Source organism: Chelon labrosus, assembly GCF_963514085.1.
Source record: "Chelon labrosus genome assembly, chromosome: 4".
Lineage (NCBI taxonomy): Eukaryota > Metazoa > Chordata > Actinopteri > Mugiliformes > Mugilidae > Chelon > Chelon labrosus.
In genome coordinates, this window is record NC_140340.1 from 25,449,281 (window position 1) to 25,469,951 (window position 20,671).

The 20,671-nt window shown below is 42.7% G+C and overlaps 2 protein-coding genes across 2 annotated transcripts; one reads left to right on the forward strand and one right to left on the reverse strand.

Annotated features, from left to right (window-relative positions):
* Nucleotides 1-3,549: 3,549 nt before the first annotated feature.
* LOC311486828 (bone morphogenetic protein 7-like) lies at nt 3,550-12,690 on the reverse strand. The gene is made up of 7 exons (XM_084542844.1): nt 12,172-12,690; nt 8,498-8,681; nt 5,299-5,447; nt 4,864-5,070; nt 4,706-4,779; nt 4,516-4,626; nt 3,550-4,427 (listed from the first exon to the last, which is right to left on the reverse strand). Exons 1-7 carry the CDS (start codon nt 12,575-12,577, stop codon nt 4,278-4,280), a joined length of 1,281 nt encoding a protein of 426 aa, XP_084398970.1. The 5' UTR covers nt 12,578-12,690; the 3' UTR covers nt 3,550-4,277.
* Nucleotides 12,691-15,330: 2,640 nt separating this feature from the next.
* On the forward strand, nt 15,331-19,958 carry rae1 (ribonucleic acid export 1; the record flags this gene model as incomplete). The annotated part of the gene is made up of 12 exons (XM_084542080.1): nt 15,331-15,471; nt 16,063-16,180; nt 16,290-16,394; nt 16,514-16,606; nt 16,696-16,782; nt 16,870-16,956; nt 18,097-18,168; nt 18,262-18,369; nt 18,549-18,655; nt 18,759-18,834; nt 19,568-19,762; nt 19,869-19,958. The coding sequence occupies exons 2-12, from the start codon at nt 16,091-16,093 to the stop codon at nt 19,956-19,958; spliced, it is 1,110 nt and encodes a 369-aa protein (XP_084398206.1). The 5' UTR covers nt 15,331-15,471; nt 16,063-16,090.
* Nucleotides 19,959-20,671: the final 713 nt, after the last annotated feature.

The window sequence follows — 20,671 nt, forward strand, 5'->3', positions numbered from 1 at the left end:
TATTGCCATAAATACCTCACTGAGAGACATTATTAACCTCAAAGGAGGGGAATTTACTGACATAATCTAACCTCTAACTTTACACCCACCACCAACATTTTACTTTGCCTTGTACACACAACACTCACTCCTTCATCAACCACACTGTGCAGTACTTTGTTACCATAGTAACTTTTTTTTTTTACACAAAGGAGTTGGTAGATGTCCATCAAACTAAACCGTGTCAATATAGCAATTGGTGGTTGGAAAGCTGTAATTTGAAGCCGATGGTGAAGTTATTGTTCAGATGGCAGGAGGATATTTGCAGGCAGTGGTCTCACCATGTGCCACTTTCAGAAGGGAGAGGGAATGTTATTTATTGAAAAAAAGATTAAAGTAAATGACAGAAAATAGTCAGTGAAACGATCTTTATCTTGACATGTGTTTGTGGGAGTTTTAGAGCATCAGTGTTTGTTTCTTCTGCTCAGACCTTGAAGACCTTGGATCTGCAACACTTACCAAGAGACTAATGGAGTCACATGATCACAACACCATCTCTACTTCAGCAGGAGGTCGTGCAGTGTTGGTGTGAGTGACAGGCAGAGCCAGTCAGTGAGCTTCAGGATGAACCCGGCTCTAGTCCCGGGCAGGGATAGCCTCCCACTCAAAAAGAGGGACCAACGATCATGCTCACCACTGCAGCAGCAACAGCTGTGTGACGCTGCAAATTTCAAGGCACCATACCCTTACAAGAGCAACAGTGAGTTTAAAACTAAACACTCCAGCCCCTTTCAGCCTGTGCCAAGACGAGTCCCTGCACTGTACCAGCCCTGGATGCAGACATCCACAAGGTCTAAACCTCACGTCCTTTCTGCGTTCAAGGAGCATCATGGCTGGGCGGAGTGGAGAGAGTCCACCCCCCTGCACCCCGGATGGGACTTTTCCCAGCAATACCAGCACCAAAGCTTATCTGGCACACCTGTACTCCACCCGTCCCATCCGCACTACGCCTCCAGATTCAGCACCGTCTCCCTGCTTGCCGAGGACTTCCATAGAGTGAGTGAAGGATATGGCTGGGAGAGGGCATTAAGAGACAAGAGTTTGAATCCAGAGAGGCAGAGCTACAACAGGCATAAAGGTCCTTATGTGAGGAGTGGAGACAGAAAAACTGAATATTTTCCCAGGGTTGGAAAATCTATTTTTCCACATGAGTATCCTAAACAGCAACACGATTCCTTGCACAAATCCATAAAAGCTGCCAAAGTCCCTGTTCCTGGACATTCCTTCATAGGAGTTCCCTCTGACAGCACACACACCTCCACCAAGGAGGACACATGTCCCGTCGCCTCCTCTAAGCGCCCTTCTTCTTCCTCTGCCTCTCCGAGCCGTTTCCCCTGGCTGCTCCCTCACTTTGTGGCAGGCTCTCTGATTGAACTCAGGGACGGACGGTTGAGAAGAGTGGAGCACCTGCAGACCGAAGACTTCCTGCTTGGCTCACTGGCCTGCCCAGACCTCCGCCTGAGCTGCTGCACGGTGCAGAGCATCTTCTCTTCAGCCTCCTCCTCCTCCTCCTCATCAGTCTCCCGCCTCCTCATCCTGCTTCATGACCAGCAGTCCCAGGTGAATGAATATCCTTCTGCTATTGTTATTCACAGCAGATCCTCTGTATATCTACTAAATGCTGCATTCAGGTCACATGGAAGATGCTTCATACACATACCTTGGCTTTGTTAGTGAATGGTTCTTAAAGAGAAAATGCTTTTAGACAAACTTGTCTCTGTCATGTTAAAGGCTGAGGACATTATGTTTTACAAGAAATCAAATGAAAAGACAAAATTATAAACTAATTCCTGAAAACTGAAATTTAAACACCACCTCTAGCAAGCGTCTTAGCTGTGTCTCACTATGTTGTATGTATGTATTTCCCTCCTCCAGGAGTTGGTGGATGTGTATGTTGAGTACCCATTCTTTGTGCGTGGGCAGGGCTGGTCTTCCTGCAGCCCGGAGAGGACGGCTCGTCTCTGTGGCCTGCAGTGCCGTCAGCTCTGCGTGGGGGACATCTGCTTGGCTCTTACGCCCATCTCAGCTCCTCAGCCCGTGCTGCCGGCCACTCTGGAGCCAAAATCCTCACCCAAGCGGTCAGAGGCAGGGGCAGAGGGCCTGAAGGCACCACACCCACAAACTGCCCCGTGCACCCAGGATCCTGGGGAGCAAAAGCCGCAAGCAGGGGGCCAAAAGATGGGGACAGAGACAGTCCGCAGGAGACACTATTCAGCCCCTGAGCTGAGAGGTCCAGGGACAAATTGCATGTAGTGGACAGGGTCTATTTTAAGCTGTGCTGTAATCAGCCTATATATGCTGTCTTTCTACCTCCTGAATCACATTTCTGTGCTTTACTGTTTTTCTGATTTGGATCTAAGGAGTAACAGCAAAAGAGGAAAGACACAGTATGATTAACTCTCAGGATCCCCTGGAGGTAAACTTTCTAGCACATACTGTATTTCTCAAGCTTAGTCAGGGATCACACACTGAAAACATCAATCCAAGGCTACATCTCCAGATAAAAGTCTGTAAAAATGCAGAATTCAGATCTTATTCATGTGAGGGAACTCAGGCTATGTGAAATATTTTTGTGAGAACGTGTTGAACCAAAGTATAAATCTACGGGGGAGCCCATTCAGTGACATTTGAAGGGGAATCCTGCAGATTCAAAGAATATTGTTCGAGTTTTAGCTCTTGAGTGAGTCTTCACGATATTCTGGCAGTTCTGACTAAATCAGCCCACGTTCCTCGAAAAGCACATAAAACTACTCCCTCAGGTCTTTCACTGCCGATGATACCGTTTAAAGTTTATCTCTCTTCTGCTTAACGTTATGTAAGAGTTCTTCGTGATCACAAAAGAAAATTCCACTCCAAGTTAGAAGCCTGAAAATGTTCTTTGTCAGTTGAAGAGGGAGTTTCATGTTGACAATCAACGCCGTATTTGATTGTATGAGTCAGATTTACGCTTCTACCTCTGTTTTCTATTTACAGATATATTCTATGTGTCTGTGTAACCAGCTATAGGGCGTAGTGCTATATGCTATGATGGTGAAAGTCAGAGTGAATGTCTTTATCTGCCCGGTGGTCATTTAATGCACATTTTGTATATGCTTCGCTTTTTGTACCTTTTTAAATGTCCCACTGGTAAGTGTGGGGATGCTCATGCTATTCTAAGTACTTGAAAGGCGCAGTCTGTGATGTGATGTCCTCCTGAGTATAACAAGCAGACAGTGTGGACTCAACCATGATGTGAAATTAGAGCAAATAAGGTGCTGTACACACAGTTTGAATCTTTAACAAAGTTAAAGAAATAAATATGTCATTGTGTAAATCTTATTCCTTGCCCATTCATTACTGAAGACAAAGGGTGTTATTACTTCCACTGCTGAGGCCATTGTTGAGGAAAACTCATCAGACCAGGTTCTTTAGCATTTATTAAACTCACTTAACGCGACAAAGTAAAATTACAGCCTCTCTTTGCACACCTGCAGCTCTGGTCTGACACCAGAAGGCAGCTGCAGTGGAGGCGACGGTGCACACCACGATGAATCATCGACATCTTGCCGACTTCAAGCCTTTCAGAGGTGTGGCGATGTACGTCTGCGCCAGGAAATAAGACCCAACAGCCTTACTGTGTGAATCCCACTCCGCTGTCATTCTTCGTTGAGCTGCCAGATGTCTTACACCTGACCTGCTCCATCTGGCTTGCTGATCACCGGCGAAGTTTGTCGGAGAGCACAGATTTTTTTTTCTGGACACAAGTTTATCCAGCTGTTCCAAAAGTCACGGTGCAGAAGTTCAACAGAAAGACAGAGCTCTGATGTTTTATGAATTCTGTTACCAAATACACATTAGCACACAGGCAATATTTTATATTCTTGTCTCAAAATGCAGGTATGTGTTGCACATGATAAGATCTCTGGTTACTTTTTATGTTGGGCTTTTAGCAATAAGAGTTCTGTTTCAGCTTGTGAATAAACTGCACGAAGCCTCTCTTTTTTTAGTCATGATCAAAGGAAAACAAAAATAATATCCTTTGTTCAGTCTCTCTTTGTGTCCAGTTCTTATTGGGCTGTGGTAGTGGTTACAGCCAGCTCAGCTGCTGGTCATAAAAACAGACCAGCAGCATAAAGCTTGATCTGCGTCAAGAGCTCCCTGGTGACCAGCCAGTCAGTCTTCTCTTGTCTCTGGTCACTCCTCTTCTGCCTTCCTTCATCATCTGTCCAGGTTTGCAGAAGTGAAGGGGATGCGTGCAGTCAGTGGCAGCCACAGGCTCTGACCACCATGTTGCGATACTTCTTGAGGATGACATTAGAGCTGTCGTCAAAATAGAGTACTGAGATACCATGGAGCTGAGTGGGAGCACAGCAGGGCTTGGGTACTGTCTCAGGGTTGATAAAGTGCACCTGCAGTGAGAAGAAGCACAAATAAATCGTCAAAGAGAGCGGAGGCTGAAGTGAAAGTGCCTTTGATCAGGGACTGTTTGGGGCTTACCAGAGTTTGCACAATAGCATGATTGGTGGCATTCATGTACGAGTTGAGAGGGAAGGCACACTCCCCCTCACAGTAATACGCTGCATAGCCTTCTGGTGCTATGATCCAGTCCTGAACAGATAAAATAACACTGTCAGACAATTATCACTTTTTTTAAAAATTTATCAAAAATGAAAATCATGTATCTTACCTGCCAGCCCAGATCTCTGAAACTGACATACAGCTCGTGCTTTCTACATCCTTCTTTAGAGATGCCAAGATTATCTGAAATTGAGAATATGCAAATGTGATGTCAAAGGTGGCTGATTAAAGTTACTAAGCTCTATGATGATGAGACTTTTCAGGCACCTGTTGCAGCCTCCACTGCCTTTAGGGCATCTTGGACAGTCCTCTGAGGTTTGGAGCGATTGGACTGGCGCCCCTTTTGGCCGTGGGCTGAGCGGACGCTGCGGAATCGCACCTCATTGGTTTTAAAGAAGACAACCAGGAAGGGCTGCTTGTCCTGAGGCACACTGCCTGTCACCAGACCAGCCAGCCGGGGATTCCTCCTTTGACCTACAGGGGGAGACAAGAGGAACTAGTGACTCAATGCGCCGAAAACCCACATCAGCGTCAGTACTAAACAGTATTTATTTATTCTAATATAAGCCCATCAGCCACAGTCTTATTTTAAAACTCTATATCGATAGGATGTAGAGGATTCAATCCATAGATTAAGGTTATAGCCTTCATATTGTTGTTGCTTGTATGGATGCCACCACATGGGATGGTGTAGTCACTAACCATGGCTGTCCTCCAGGACCAGGCGTAGGCCGAGATTGAGTTCAGGGCTGACCAGCCAGAGGTTACTTGTAGTGGTCAAGTCAAACACCAGCCAGCCCTCTTCTGAAGCCCAAACCTCTCTCTGGTCCAGCAGCAGCAGCTCCACTTCACTGAGGAGAGCACAAAATGTAAATAAATTCAAGGGATTTCAAGGCTAAAAGCACTCCGTGTCAAAACAGTTTTTCAGTGACATATACTTGTTTGGCTGCAAACTGAAATCTCAGTCACGACACGAGTCCACAAAGATAACTTAACTTATGCAAAATGCAACGTTGATGAAATCTCCGCCATGATGTGTTATCTACTGCGTGTTTTTCAGCACAAACGGATTTCATCCCTTGTTAAAATTAATGGGCTTTCAGGAACATATGAAGACAATCTAGTGCTCTGTGGTATGCTTAGAAAAAAGTTTTGCTGTCATGCAAATTATATAAGATTGGTATTTAATGGTCTAAAAGTGGTGAAACGACATGTGTGGTCCTGTAATACTTCCAGTTATAAAGTATGAGGACAAGTTGTTTTATGGTGTTTTGGTTACACACACCAGCACAGTGGATCTGAAGAGGAGCTGTTAAACTGAACTGCTAACTTTGAGCCTAGTGCTTGAGGGTACACTCAGGGTGAAAGCAATTCAAAACTATAGCATTTCTAACAGACAGTCACTCAGTTTTAGGATGTTGCAACAGCAACACCACAAAACACATTAAAAGCAACAAAAAAGCCAGAAACAGAAGAGATCAGTCAATCAGTCAACTCGACAATGTGTTTAATTTTTTGAAAAAACAAACTGAAGGCAAAATTTCCCCAAAATAAACAAGAATACATGTAGAACAGTCCTGCCAGGGAATCACAAGGGAAAAACCTCGTGTCTGTCCGCTGATCTGCTGTGTGTGTCTGTGTCTTGTGGGTGGAGGTTAAGTTCTGTATCAGGACTTTACAATGCAATGTGCTTTTGTTTTATTTTATTTAGTTTCAATCCAAATTTCAATTTTTAATCATTTCAAATCCAGGATAAATTCCCTTTGACAGCTAATACTCAGGACCATGTGGTCCCCCTGCTGTGACCACTATCAAAGCAGCACTTTCTTAACATCCCTTAAGAAAACCCCAGACTGGTGTGTGTCGTCTTCAGGGCAGATTTCACAAACAATTGCTTTGTTTGCAGACGGAGCTTCAGATGTGAGGCAGACGTCTGTCTTTTGTCCTGCCTGCTGCCTGCTCGTCTGTCTGGCCTTTGTGTGTCTGTGAATGACAATGGTGCTGCCCTTAACACCGTCCTCGGCCCCACCGTCACAGATAAAGGTTCAATCTGACATGACCTTTGTCTAATGAAAAGGGGTCATGTTTCAAACAGTTAAAATATTGAATTTGACTGAACTATTGAACTTTTGACTGGGTATTTTAGCACAGCACTGAAGAAGAACTCAATGAGACAGGAATTACCAGTTAGGAAAAGCAAACGGTCAATTTGATAGATGCATTTCAGGAACATATTAACAGTAAGATATCTGCCACTTTTAGCTTCAGGTTCTGAACTTGCAGAGAGAAACCATGTGAAAGGATGAGATTGACTTGTTTTCCTTTATAATGACCTTGAGCATTTGTTGTATAATTATGTTGCATCAGATTTCCTTAACTTGTGTCTGACAATGATTTCCTTTATTAACTGAATGTGAGATGAATGCAACATTACCCAAAGTCCAAGCAAACACACTCAAATGTTTTGTCTTGTCTGAGCAAAAGTAAAAAAGATAAATAAATAAAAACTCGGAAAACTAGCAAATATCTGAAATATTTGTGGAGAAGTTTATGATTTAAATGATTCATCAGTTATTAAAAAACTATTCTCGAACGACTAACTGATTGATCGACTGGAGAACTGTTTGTTTTCTGGGTGTCTGGGGAATAAATACAAAGACTGCTGAGATATTTTAGACCTAAGGAGCCAGACGCCTTAGGTTCATCCAGCCATGCAACAGCAAGGCCGAGTCAATCAGGTCAGAGAGACTTCATAATGCGTTGGAGCTTTGATTTGTGAGAAAGAGTGCAGTGTCCTCTGAGTTGTAATTTCACATGTGGTTTTTAAGAGGAAAACAGTGTGAGAGCAACACAGAGAGGCAGGCGGACAAAACACAGCTTGAGACCGTCAGACGGACAGAAACATGGAGGAATGGCCACCTGTGTGATAGAAAGAGTGACGGCTTGTTATTTGCAGTCAGAGCTGCTTGATATAAACGCAGGTCTCCGGGGGACTGTCCTGCTCTGACGGTGTGAGGGTAAACTGCTCTGGAGAGAACCTCTGAGTTTCTGTAATTGAGACTAATGTCTGTGTAAACAGCGCCGGTGCTGACACTAACATCAGCAGAACTAAGCCGTAGGGGAAATGTAGCCTCACAACCACTTTTCACTGACAGACACACAGTAGCACAAAGTATAGAGCCTATTTAAAAATTAAACTCAGCCACACAACTCGTACTGTGTTACTAGTAAAGGATGGTAATCATATAAAACATTCAGTCAATTACGAGACATGGAAATGCTTGGAAAGGGTCAGATCACCAAAGATTTCTGCAACCACCTCAAGATGATGGAGGTGAATGGGATTTCATTGCAGGTGTTGAACTGTATTAAAGGAACTGGACATTATGTCAGTATGCTAACATGCTCTTGTACTAGTTACCTAGCACCCTTCATCCAGAACAGGAAATGCATCTTTGACACATTAGAGATACCACTGTGAAAATAAAAACATTTACCATCATGATGCCATTAAGTTATTATTGTGTGAGAACAACGACTGCTGGAATTTAAATCTAAGGAGTGAAAACTGGTAGCACCTAAATAAAAGTCTAAGCATCTTTTATTTCATTAAAATTCTGACCTGAAATGGATGAATTCTTGTTGTTGCTCAAATAAAAATGAGGATAAAGGCTTGGACTTGATGGAAGGACGAACAAACCAAAATCACTAGAACTATGATAGTAGTGTGGCAAAAAGTCATGATGATCCACAGGTGGATGTCACAAAAAGGTTACCTGGCGTACCAACATCAAAATACTAAACACCTTAGTGGACCGAGCTGACTACAAAGACTGACTCTTGTAACAAAGGGTGAGCAGCAGAAGTAATGAACTAAAACTGTGAACAAAAACACCTTTACCTGTTAGGTGGCACTTGCAAGACCTGGTATACGGTGACTCTGAATGCTTCATTCTCGTTACGCTCCTGGATGAAATCCTTGTGGATCCTGAACTCTGCGGCTGTGATGGCCTCTCCCTCTGGAATACGGGAAAGGTCGAAGCGGAACTCTCTCGCGTGCTCTTTCAACTGAAGATCTTGATCAACTGTCAAAAGAAGACATGATGGAATAATGTTGATCAAACCTGAACAACTGGTGGTGACTGATGTGTTTTTAACATGTGATCCCGCTATAGGCCACCGGATGGTCATATCACCATGATGAATGGTTTATTGTTTTTTTCCTCAACTGTTACGCACAGTAAAAAGTCCTTCAGGCCCTTGAACAGAAAGTTTGGACGGACGTGGAAATGGCAAATCACTCAGTACAATCAGATGGTAAACCAGTTGGTGGTTGTAGGATCTGTCAAAATGGTTGTTGATTTAAGTGATTCTCTGATGTGTGTTGCTCTGCCCGCAGCTCGGGAGCACTCTGTCAGAAATAGGAAAGATTCTGCTTCCATGACTGAAGTGATTGATCTAAACATCAGTTAAGTCAGGTCTGCCATACATGCCAATGTGGGGGAGAAAGAAAAAACACATTCATGGCTCAGTTTGGCTCCGTGTTTAAATTGCACACATGTGCTGGCCACAAGAAAAGGCCCGTTAAGGCACAGCCCGGAAAACCACAGCAGCCAGTGAGCTTTTACAAACACATTCACATAAAGCAGAGAGAGCCACACAAATTCATGTGTGTCTTTACTACCAGAGTTTGAGGCCACCACACCTCCATGTTCATTCTGCAGTGCATCAGCAGCCAGTGATTTCATTCTGACTGTCGATGTAGAGCAGCAGTGGCTGGTGACACTGTGGGGTTTCCGTCCAGTCCTCATCCATGCTGCAGCTCACTCACTCAGAGTTTCCAGAAAAATGGCGGTCAGAATGACCCCAAAGCTTCCTGGAGCTTTCCAGTGTCATGTTTTTACAGCATTAGTCAAAGAGCTTGTCCTTGGAAAGAGCAGTCTCTGGTGAAGGTGTGCAGAGCGGAGCAATGATTAGCCACCTTAAACACATCCTGCCCGCTGGCACACACCATGACATCATCATGACATCCTTCTGTGTTCCTACCGATGGTCCACTATTGTTTCAGTGTGCAGACCTCCATGTTCACAGAACCCAGCACTGAAAACAGAGCGCTACAGAGATCACACACACACTCTGACTCACAGTCTTCTAAAAACACTTTTAACAGCGCAAAAACACACACAAGCCGCTTGTCATTAAGAGCAGTGCATTCTGAACTCTGCGAGTCATTTGTTTGACCGCAATTAAATGCTGGAAGGGAACGAGGGGTGATTTTATGAAAGCAATAATTGCTTGTAAGGACTTGGTGTGTTTACGTTAGGGACCATTAGCTGCAGAGATCAGACCTCAGATATGCAAACTTACCCCTGGGAGGCTTTTCAACACTTCAGATTTCTCCTGACACTGCAGGGCCACACAGCCACACTGCTATAATTAACCTATTTCAATTTTATAGTAAATATGTTCTTGACAATTCAACCTGGGGGGTTTCAGATGTGTCACAATATCGGCACAAAAAGTCATGAAAAGGAGAGCTGGTTAGAGCACTGAAACTCTGTCTATTCATTTGTGGCATGTATGAGTTTCAATTTATGAGAGGTAAGTCAGTATATTGTTATCTTTGAAATCCATAAATATCTGCATGTATTGGCAAGTTTGACAGCATAGCTTAAAAAGAAAAGAAAGAAGGAACAGAGGTACCGTTGAGTGATAAGAAAGCAATTGTTTTCCAAATGAACGCAGAAAAGGGCTAATGAGGTTTTTCTGGCTTGGTGAAAGAAGTTCTTAGCATGATCTCCTTACGGTACCTACAGGCCAGCTTAGCAGGACAAGCACATTTCTTCCTGCTCGTTCTCAAAAACACAATAATCCCTCTGTTCTTCATCACCGCGGTCATTCCCTCTGCTCCGAGAGCATTTTGCACTAAGTTCTGTTTTGAAAATAAAAGCCAGGGACATTTCTGCTCATTAGGCTGTTTTCTCATGCTCTGCAGGTGTGCTGTGGTCAGTGCAGGAAGGCCCAAACTGAACGCATGTGTACATGTCTCCAGGCAAGGACTTCAGCAGCAGTAAACAAAGAGGTCGACGTGAGGAGATGCAGAGCTGAGCGCTGCAGAGCAGCTACAAGACAGTGATCCGGTCAGGTCACGTCTCCATGCATGACAATGAGACAACATGAATGTAGGCTTTAGAGAACGATCTCAGGAGTTGATCATTCCAGGCCCTCAAACATCATTCATTTCTCTTAAAGATGCAGAGATTCCAGTTCGGTCTTGGAGTGATCATCAACAGACCACCAAGAAAGACTCAGGCAGAATGTAGGAGCCTGAGCTAAAAACTCAATAATCCAATCCAATCATCAGCCCAGCAGGCCACTATGGCTTTGGGAGAGAAATAATACAAACTCATTGTGTCTTTTTTTCCCCCTCCTTCCTCTTTATAATCAAACTTTTCCAATGTGAAACCACATAAATCTGCTGTTGGTTTCCAGACGCAGAGTTTCCAGATCTCATTAACAAAAAGTCTGTCAGTTTAAAGTTCATGACTGGGGACATGAAATGTTGATATTTTCTTACGGCCTCCAAATGTTTTGTATTAACAACATGTGCTGATTTAAAAAAAAAAAAAACTCTAAATGGCTGTTTATTTGAGGGCTTGCTGGTGACAAACAATCAAACTGGAATGTTGAAGCTTTCCTGGAGACGTACTGCATCTACGAAGAACAAACTTCATATCTTCACAGGCACTAGTGGGTTGTGGATGTGACCACAGTCTCAAGCACCATGTTGTGTACCGTTTCCCCATATCAGAGTTGCCATATAGGATCTCCAAGGGAAACAAAGTAGGATTTACCTTTTATAAAATTATAATCAGTAATATCTGAGTGATCCTCCAAATAATCATGTTAACTGGGACAGATGCAAGAGTGCACACACAGGCACCTGCACAAAAAGAGAGATTACAACAGCAGCAGCATGATTACATTCAGTTTGTAGCTTGATCTTAGTCTCCTCTCACTCCCTGGGGTTTTAGAAATGAATGTTCAACTTCTAGTCATGCGAGACAAAGCCGCGCTTAAGCCTCTCCCCCAGAGCTTTGAGGGGATTCTGGGGAAATCGGATACATGGGTGTTGTCATAACATTTACAGCCTGGATAATGCTTGATTTCAGGTGAATAAAGTCACCCAAAAGCCACAGTGTCAGACACAGTGGCTCAATTAACTGAACAACAACTAGTATTAGTAGTATTGGTAGGAGCTGTGAGGGAATTGTAAGCAATGAAGACTTTGATTCTCAAATTGACTTAGTCAGATTATAAAGGTTAAAATGCCTGAGCTGAAATGAGCTGAAGTTGAAGTCATATAAAGAAATTACATTTTCAATTTAAAAAAAGGCACAAACGCCACAGTAAAGCCCTGAATAAGTCTCTAAAGTATGGTTTAATGGTTAAAGATAAATTCTGGGGCCCTTGAATGTCAGTAGATTATGACATTACGATACATTTTTGATTAAATTAATTGTTGTTTTGTGGTATTTGTTTGTCCATAAATTAAAAAGTCACATATAAACTTACCGAGGTTAACAAAGCTCATCACGGTGTCTGCGTCATCCAGAAAGCGGCTGTCCTGAGGGGTCACCATTGGAGACGTCTGGGTCGGTATGACGGTCTGGTAGTATGGATACCCGGGCCCTGCGTCCGTGGAGATGGTGTTATACAGATCCAACATGAACATCGGCGCGGCATTGTGCTTGGTGTGCACAAGAGGGCGCGGACGGTGGGGCAGCCCCAGGATGGAGAGGATCTCCCGCTGCATCTCCCTGCGTTCCTGGCTCCGCAGGCGCCGTTGGATGAAGCTGGAGCGCACATCGCTGTCCACGGAGTTGTCCACTGAGAAGTTGGAGAAAGCGACTCGCGTGGCCACCGCGCACTGACACCACGACAGGAGGACGGCTACCGTTGCCAAGACGCTTGTCACCATTTTTAATCCCAGTTTTACGCGCGGATCTAACTAGTCGACAGATAAGACTGGATGTGTGGTTCCTTCGCAAGGAGACCTCTTACATGTGGAAAAAGGAAAACACGCTATCAATGCCGAGTATCATTCCCCCATCATCTACCACTGCACCCTGTCTGTGTGATCCAGCCGTGCGCTCCTCTTGATGGAAACTGGAGAATGGATTTTATTGAGGAGTTGCGTCGGGGAGGGGCAGCAGCCGAGGGTAAACCAAGACTCCATGGATTGGGACAGCGTGTGGGGGTGAGGCAATGAAAAGTAGGGCGACTATCAAAATAGTGCACTATCTTGGTAATTAGATGGATGGCTGTGGACTTTTGAAACTCAAGTGTACAATCAGTGAGTCCTTTAGTCAAGATTGTTTGGTCATTGATGAGAATGGGATCTAATTATTGAGCTGATGGTTTCTTCTTGGTCTCTGAATACAGTAGCTTGGCAGCCAGCCTCTATAAAAGGACTGTAAAGGTCACTTTTTAACATTTAAAAATGCATCTATTTTGGGGGATATACAGTTTATACACTTACTGTTATGTGCCTCAAAGCAGTGCACATGGAGGTACTCCAACCCTAAACGATCAGTCTAAAGGTAAAAAGAGAAAATCCCGTAATCCCTTCTTCAATGCAGACAACTTTGAACTGAAACAATTCAGCCAGGCCCACCCTAATTGTTGAGTGATCAACAGCAGTCCAGATACATGAAGGGACATGTCAGTGGCCCCATTGAATTATAACCATGTGTAAAGCATAGGCTACTGCACAAAGCGCTGTGAATGCTTAAGAGAGCTAATGAGGGTGGGGGCAGGTGATAAGAAACAAAGCAAGAATCCAACTCTGAGGTACAAATTTTTTACGCGCGCTTCAGAGCAGCTACTGAACCAGCTCGTAAAACCAAAGGGAATAAATTACTGAATTAGCTTAGCAACAAACTGAAATGTCAGTTTGCAAACATGCGTGTCTGCCCGTCATCCTTTTTTTTTTTTTTGAAAGAAGGAAATCACTGCAGCAACTCTTAAATTATTTCATTCACACTCCAAGTATCCAAATAAAATGTAAATCAAAGTTACATTAGCACTACAAACTGGTCACTTGAGATGTTTTCGCTGAATAGGTCACTCTACATGACTCATCCCTGCAAACTTATATAAACTCAAGTGTCCTCCATGTCCACTACAAACATTTATAAATCTTCTTTAATAGTAACTATTTAACCCTCTAGATTCACTTCAGATCATTTAGGAAGATCTTTGTACACACTGTATCTTTTATTTTTTTACAGCACAAACACAGCTGTAGGTCTGACACGGAACTACAAAGCTGTCAAAGATGGCACGTCATCGACTCACAAATCTTCAGTGATAACCACACAAAGCATTATCAGCCCACAGAACAGAAAAATGTCTTTAAACAAAACAGCGATTAGCACAAACATAGCTTAAACACATCTGAAAAATGATTAAATGTGATAGAAGTGATTTTATTGTCTTTGTCTCTACATGATACATAGTATAAATAGTTAGACTTCAGAGGTTTGAGTCTGTAAACATTTCTTTTATGAGGACTCTTCAGTAGAATGAGTGAATGCCAACATGTCCTCTAACAGGGTTAAGGCCCCTTTACTGGTCATCCTGGAAAAGGTTGATCTCTTTCCTAAATTGACATCAGGAAAAAAAAAGGCTCTCCAATAAGGGGTGATGGAGACTGCAGCCAAAAATCTGATAACAACTAAGAACTCTTTCGCCGGAATATTTGCCAAATACCAGTTGGTGATAAGGCAAGTTAGAAAAAGGATGAAAAGAAGCTGAAGAAGGAAATAAAACACAGGTGAAGAGAGATAAGAGCAAAATAGAAAAGCATGAGGCTGGTTTATGTACAGTACTGCAATGGCTAGTTTACAAAATAGGGAAATAGTGTCTTGTACTTGTTCAAGAGAGGATGTGTGCTTCAGTAATTATCTAGAATTGAACAGTGAGTCCATCTGCTCAAAGGTTAAAGGAAAAGTCTAAAAGGTTATCTTTCTTTTTATACTCCATGTTAAAGACAGAAGCAGTCATCTGTGGTAGCAATAACAGTCGTTCCACACCATGATGGCACTCCAAGCAGTCAGTCCATGTTTCTTTATATAACCTAAGAGTGGTTTCAGTCGTAGCCCAATGAATTATACCTATGACGCAATACCTCATGACTAGAAAAATACCTCAAATAAAATATAGAACACTGAAATAAAAGGCTCAACTTTTCTTCACTGAACAGATGTAAACTTGTTTTAGAAACAGAGGATACGAACTGCATACTGCTTATTTATTTTATTCATTTGGAAAGATATGCTGAACTGATGAATTGTTTCTTTTTGCTGCATACCAATTGCTTTACACGTGTCACTGATTTACTAGGATGCTAAAGAAATCATTTAGACCTGAAGGGTTCCAGTCCCTGTCACATTAGTTTCATAACACTTATTATGAAACTAATTCAGTAGCTATATTTAATTTTTCAGATCCAAACAAATACTAAAAGGAAAATAGGGCTCAGTTAGCAGCACACAGAGTAAGTCATTAATGTATGACTACAGAAATAGACTAAAACTCTCTTTCCTGACATCAGATGCCAAGCAGATGTCAGATGTCTCAAGGTTTGTAACTCACCGTTATCCAAGATCAGAGTTCACTAATGGAAAGAGGAGAAGTAAATGATGCCCCCTAGAGTTCATGCTTGAGATTGCGTCGTATTAATCCGCGGCTAAACGTCATCAAGCTGCGACACATGCGCTTCAAGGAACAAGCGCCACACTTTTGCCGAGGGAAATCATTTTGGCATTTCCAGTGCTGCAAGTTTACAGCCACAGTTAAACCACTTTGGGGGTATGTATGTCCATATTTTTATGCGTCGGTACTGTTGGCGATGCGGTGTTTAAGTGGGGTGTTTTCCGCGCAGGAATGTTTTTAGTCCAGGAACTGCCGACACAGTGATATGGTCAGTAAACGGATTTAGCTAACGTTAGCTATGTTATTTTTTTTGTCTCATATTTAATGTATCGACCATATATTGACTAAAATCTATCAGTAAAGGGGCAGTTTTGTACACAATACCCTGATTTCAACTGTCCATTCATCGGTGTGTTAACGAAATTGCTAACATGCGTAAGCTAGCATCGATACTTAGCATCAACATTAGCTATTAAGCTAAGCTACGACTTGGTTTCCCTGTATTTAACCTAATTATATCATAAAATGCTACATGAGCGCAGTTGCCTGGTAGTAAAACTGATTTAATGTTACAAGGTTTTTGCCATTACGTTAACTATGTAACGACAGGCGCGTAAAGTCTCGGCTCGTTAGCACACCTTCAGGCTCAGTTTGTTTTGGTCGTCTGATGTATATGACAGCAAGGAAATGGATGTGTATCTGTCATTATGTAAAATGCACCTTGCTTCTCTCTGTCTTCTCTCCCAGGCGGGAATTAGGATAAGATTAATGCATAATGAGTTTGTTTGGCACAAGCTCCGGTTTTGGAACAGGAGGGACCGGTGTCTTTGGAAGCACCACAACAGACAGCCATAATCCCATGAAGGTAAACTACGAATCAGGAGAAAAACATTTGATAAATTGTGATTGTATCTTACTGAAAACGGTCGTCCCCCTATATGCCTGACATCTTAATGTTTGGGTTTGTTTTTTAGGATGTTGAAGTGACTTCACCTCCAGATGACAGTATCAGCTGTCTGGCCTTCAGTCCCCCCACCATGCCAGGGAACTTCCTCATTGGAGGATCCTGGGCTAACGATGTGAGTTATTTATGCACCACTTGGGCACAGTAACAGATTGAGTTCAGACACTAGATACTTAGTTCGTAATGTACTCACAAGTTTACACAGCTCTACTGTGTTATGTAATCTGGCCTCAGGTTCGCTGCTGGGAGGTGCAGGACAATGGACAGACTGTCCCCAAAGCCCAACAGATGCACACGGGTCCGGTGCTGGATGTATGCTGGAGCGATGTAGGTTTATCAAACAAAGTAATTTAAGCTCCGCACTGGAAGCTGCTGGTCTGTGGAATAATTTATGATGTGCCATTCTCTTTAATCAGGATGGAAGTAAAGTCTTCACTGCATCCTGTGACAAGACAGCAAAGATGTGGGATCTTAACAGCAATCAAGCAATGCAGATTGCACAGGTTGGATGAGAGCCCACAGATCAATTATGTGGCCATGAATGAGGCAGAATCATCTTACAGTATACCTTTCATTGTTTCTCTTCACAGCATGATGGTCCCATTAAAGCAATCCACTGGATAAAAGCCCCGAACTACAGCTGTATCATGACTGGCAGTTGGGACAAAACATTGAAGGTACAATGGGCATATTTTAATGATTGAAAATGATGATGATTTGATTTAGTTGACTGAATGATTTAGTCCTGCCTTTTACAACATCTGAAAAGCCTAAAGTCTTGTTTAAGTTAAAACTCTAAGCTGTTATTAAGGCAGCAGCTATATTATTTTTCATTGTGATGAATCTCTGATGAGCAGCGGGAAAATGGTTCTCTTCTCACAAAATAATCTCTTGAACTTGATTGACCGATGTGGCACCTTGCCAGACAATATCACATTGAGATCAGTCCAAAGATGCATTAGGTCAGTGGTTCTGAGGGTCCACACGATAAGGTTGTGAGATCACTTTCTGCAGGTCAACAGATGTTCAAGATTTAAAAAATGATTTATTAAAATTAAATTGACATATTTTAGACTGTGAAATATTTTTTCTATGTATTTTGGTCACATTTTGTTATTTTAGATAATTATCAAATAATATTCAGTTACAGTATCATGATTATTGTTTTAGGGTGCAGACTCGGCTTTAACTTGGGAGTTTTCGAATCCAAATTGGAGGAAATGTTAAGGAATTTAACCAATGTCTGATCTGTTTGCCTGACTATTAAATTTTTATTTTCCACTTGAAATTCAAATTTAATTGGACAAATTAACCGAAATAAGCCTCAGTCCACATGGGTCAAAATATTTAGGCAATAAACTGAAAGCATTAGACCACTCTGTAGCATACAGTGCATCTACCAGCATGGGTGTGACTAACATGCGGTGACTTGAACTACTGCTTCATATTTTATCTTCTCCCAAATCCATCTGTACTTGTATTCTGCTGTGTCTGCTTACTCATCCCATTAAATTAATTAGGTTCCTGCATTTTTTTTTATTTACACACAGTGCTGCTTGGAGTTTGGTCTAGAAGAGGCCAACAGCTTATGGGACATTAAACTTCAGAAATGTTTTTATGATTAGTTAAATTTCACTTTTCTCTGGACCATCAGCATCTTACCAGTCAGCAACTATTTAGTCATTTACATTTTTTTTTTTGTTTTTGGTTTTTGGACATCTAGTTTTATCAAGCAATGTTTAAAACCACTTGTAGTGTTGAAATATTAACTAAAGTAGCAACAGGAAACATAATAGCTTCTCTGTTTTCCTTTCTAGTTCTGGGACACACGCTCTCCCAATCCTATGATGTCGCTGCAGATGCCAGAAAGATGCTACTGTGCAGATGTTGTGAGTGCTTTATAATGAGTGTAACATGAATTCTAGTGCCTGTCGAGTATACGATGGATTGTTTTCTTTTACATGCCTCCTTGTGATTTGTAGGTGTATCCCATGGCAGTCGTTGCCACAGCTGAGAGAGGCCTGATAGTGTACCAACTAGAGAACCAACCCTCTGAGTTTCGCAGAATAGACTCTCCTCTCAAACATCAGGTGAATTTTCTTCCACTATAAACTGTCATCTCCCATTCCTAATTTTTTAATTCCTTTATTCACTATTTCTTGTAGTTTGCTATGCAGCCAGATTTATCTTCATTACAAATATAAAGCCAAGCCTTATAAATGTTTGACTGCCGTCTGATCTAATGCACTGTCCTGCTCTTATCTTGCAGCACCGCTGTGTTGCCATATTCAAGGACAAGCAGAACAAGCCTACGGGTTTTGCTCTGGGAAGCATTGAAGGCAGAGTGGCGATCCACTATATCAACCCTCCAAACCCGTACGTGGCTAAAGCAATCCACCTCTCAGATTCAGTGAAGAGCTCATTGAAAGAAATTATTCTTGCAACATAAGACATGAATGTATTCCCTGATCCCTTTCAGAGCCAAAGATAACTTCACCTTCAAGTGCCACAGGTCCAATGGAACCAACACAACTACTCCACAGGACATCTATGCTGTAAGCTGTCTGTAATTTCTCAGAATCTTAATAATTAAGATTAATTGTGATCTGGTCAGTGAAGTAGCAAAGGGGGTTATTAATCAGTTTCCGCTGCTTTGGTGTTAATGAAATCAACAACAGGTGAACTAGAGGGGCAACAATGAGACGACCCCCAAAACAGGAATGGTTTTACAGATGGAGGCCACTGGCACTTTTTCTCTCCTCATCTTTTGTCACTGTTTTTCACTAGTTTTGCATTTGGCTAGGGTCAGCGTCACCACTGGTAGCATGAGGCAATACCTGGATCCTACAGAGGTTGCACAGGTAGTCCAACTCCTCCAGGATGGTACATCAATACGTGCCATTGCCAGAAGATATGTTGTTTCACCCAGCACAGTCTCAAGAGCATGGAGGAGAATCCAGGAGACGAGCGTTGTCTCTAGGAAAGCTGGACAGGGCTGTAGAAGATCCTCAACCCATCAGAAACCTCAGACGGTCCAGGAGCGCAATGATTCCCTGGTCCAGTTCTGGAACGAGATACCCCAGGGCGCCATCCTCTGTCTCATTAGGAGCATGTCCTGACATCAAGCACATGGGGGCCTTAGAAACTACTGAGTACCATTTTGAGTTGCTGCAATGAAATTTAAGCAAAATGGACTAGCCTGCCGCATGATTTTTTTCACTTTTTGGGGTGTCTTTGAATTCAGCTGTGTAAGTTAATGATTTTTATAATAATATCATCTCCCATCAGGTGAATGCCATCTCCTTCCATCCTGTCCATGGCACACTGGCTACTGTGGGATCAGATGGACGCTTCAGTTTCTGGGACAAAGATGCCCGCACCAAGTTGAAGACCTCAGAGCAGCTCGACCAGCCCATCACAGCCTGCTGCTTCAACCACAATGGCAACATCTTTGCATATGCTTCCAGTTATGATTGGTCGAAGGTAGGCGGTGTAAAGTCTTTCCAGAAGTTGTAGTATACAAAATTCACCTTTTTACTGTTGCCAGAAGTCAAAAGTCGCTCACAATCTTAAACTCTGCATCCCCCAGGGTCATGAGTACTACAATCCCCAGAAAAAGAACTACATCTTCCTGAGGAATGCTGCCGAGGAGCTGAAACCTCGGAACAAGAAATGGTGAGAGAGGGGCAGCCACTGTAAACCTGGAGACCGTGGTCACTGGACGGGGCTGCCCCATTTCCTCATGTGACTCTCACTGGGGCCTTTTAAGGGCATGCATGGATGTGGGCAGTGAGGATATTGACATGATTCAGATCTCAATATTGCTCTGTAGCCATTTTGTATAGGATTTGTACCGAGCTCAGTGAGGTTATGTTGAAGACTTGTGTGGTTTACACTGTAGTGTGTGTATACAAGCTTCATTTTACCTGTACATGCTACAGCATTTAGCTTGTTATTCAACCTGTGCAATGAATGCTGTCCTAAAAGGGACTTAAGAACTTATTTATTAAATTACAGACTATGGAAAAACTTAAGAAAACATGCTTGAGAAAGCAGCCATTAACTCAGATCAACTATCCTATGTAAGGATGTATTTTTGCCTGCTAAATAGGGATTTTTGTTCTTTATTCTGTGCAAAAAAAGAATAAACAAAAAGAAACAAAGCCTGGGAAAAATTTCTTTGTGACTGACTGCTCCCTCCTGTCTCTAGATTCATCGTGCCAAGTCGCATCTCTTGTGGGGAATTGCGGAAGACCTGCTGCTTTAGTGTGTGTATACGCTCGAGACAGACTCCTTCCTTTCGGCAAACACCTGGACCAATGCCGTGATGCAGTGTACTGTGCATGGACCAATCAGACGGCCCTACCCAACCTGGCATTGATGACCGCTGCA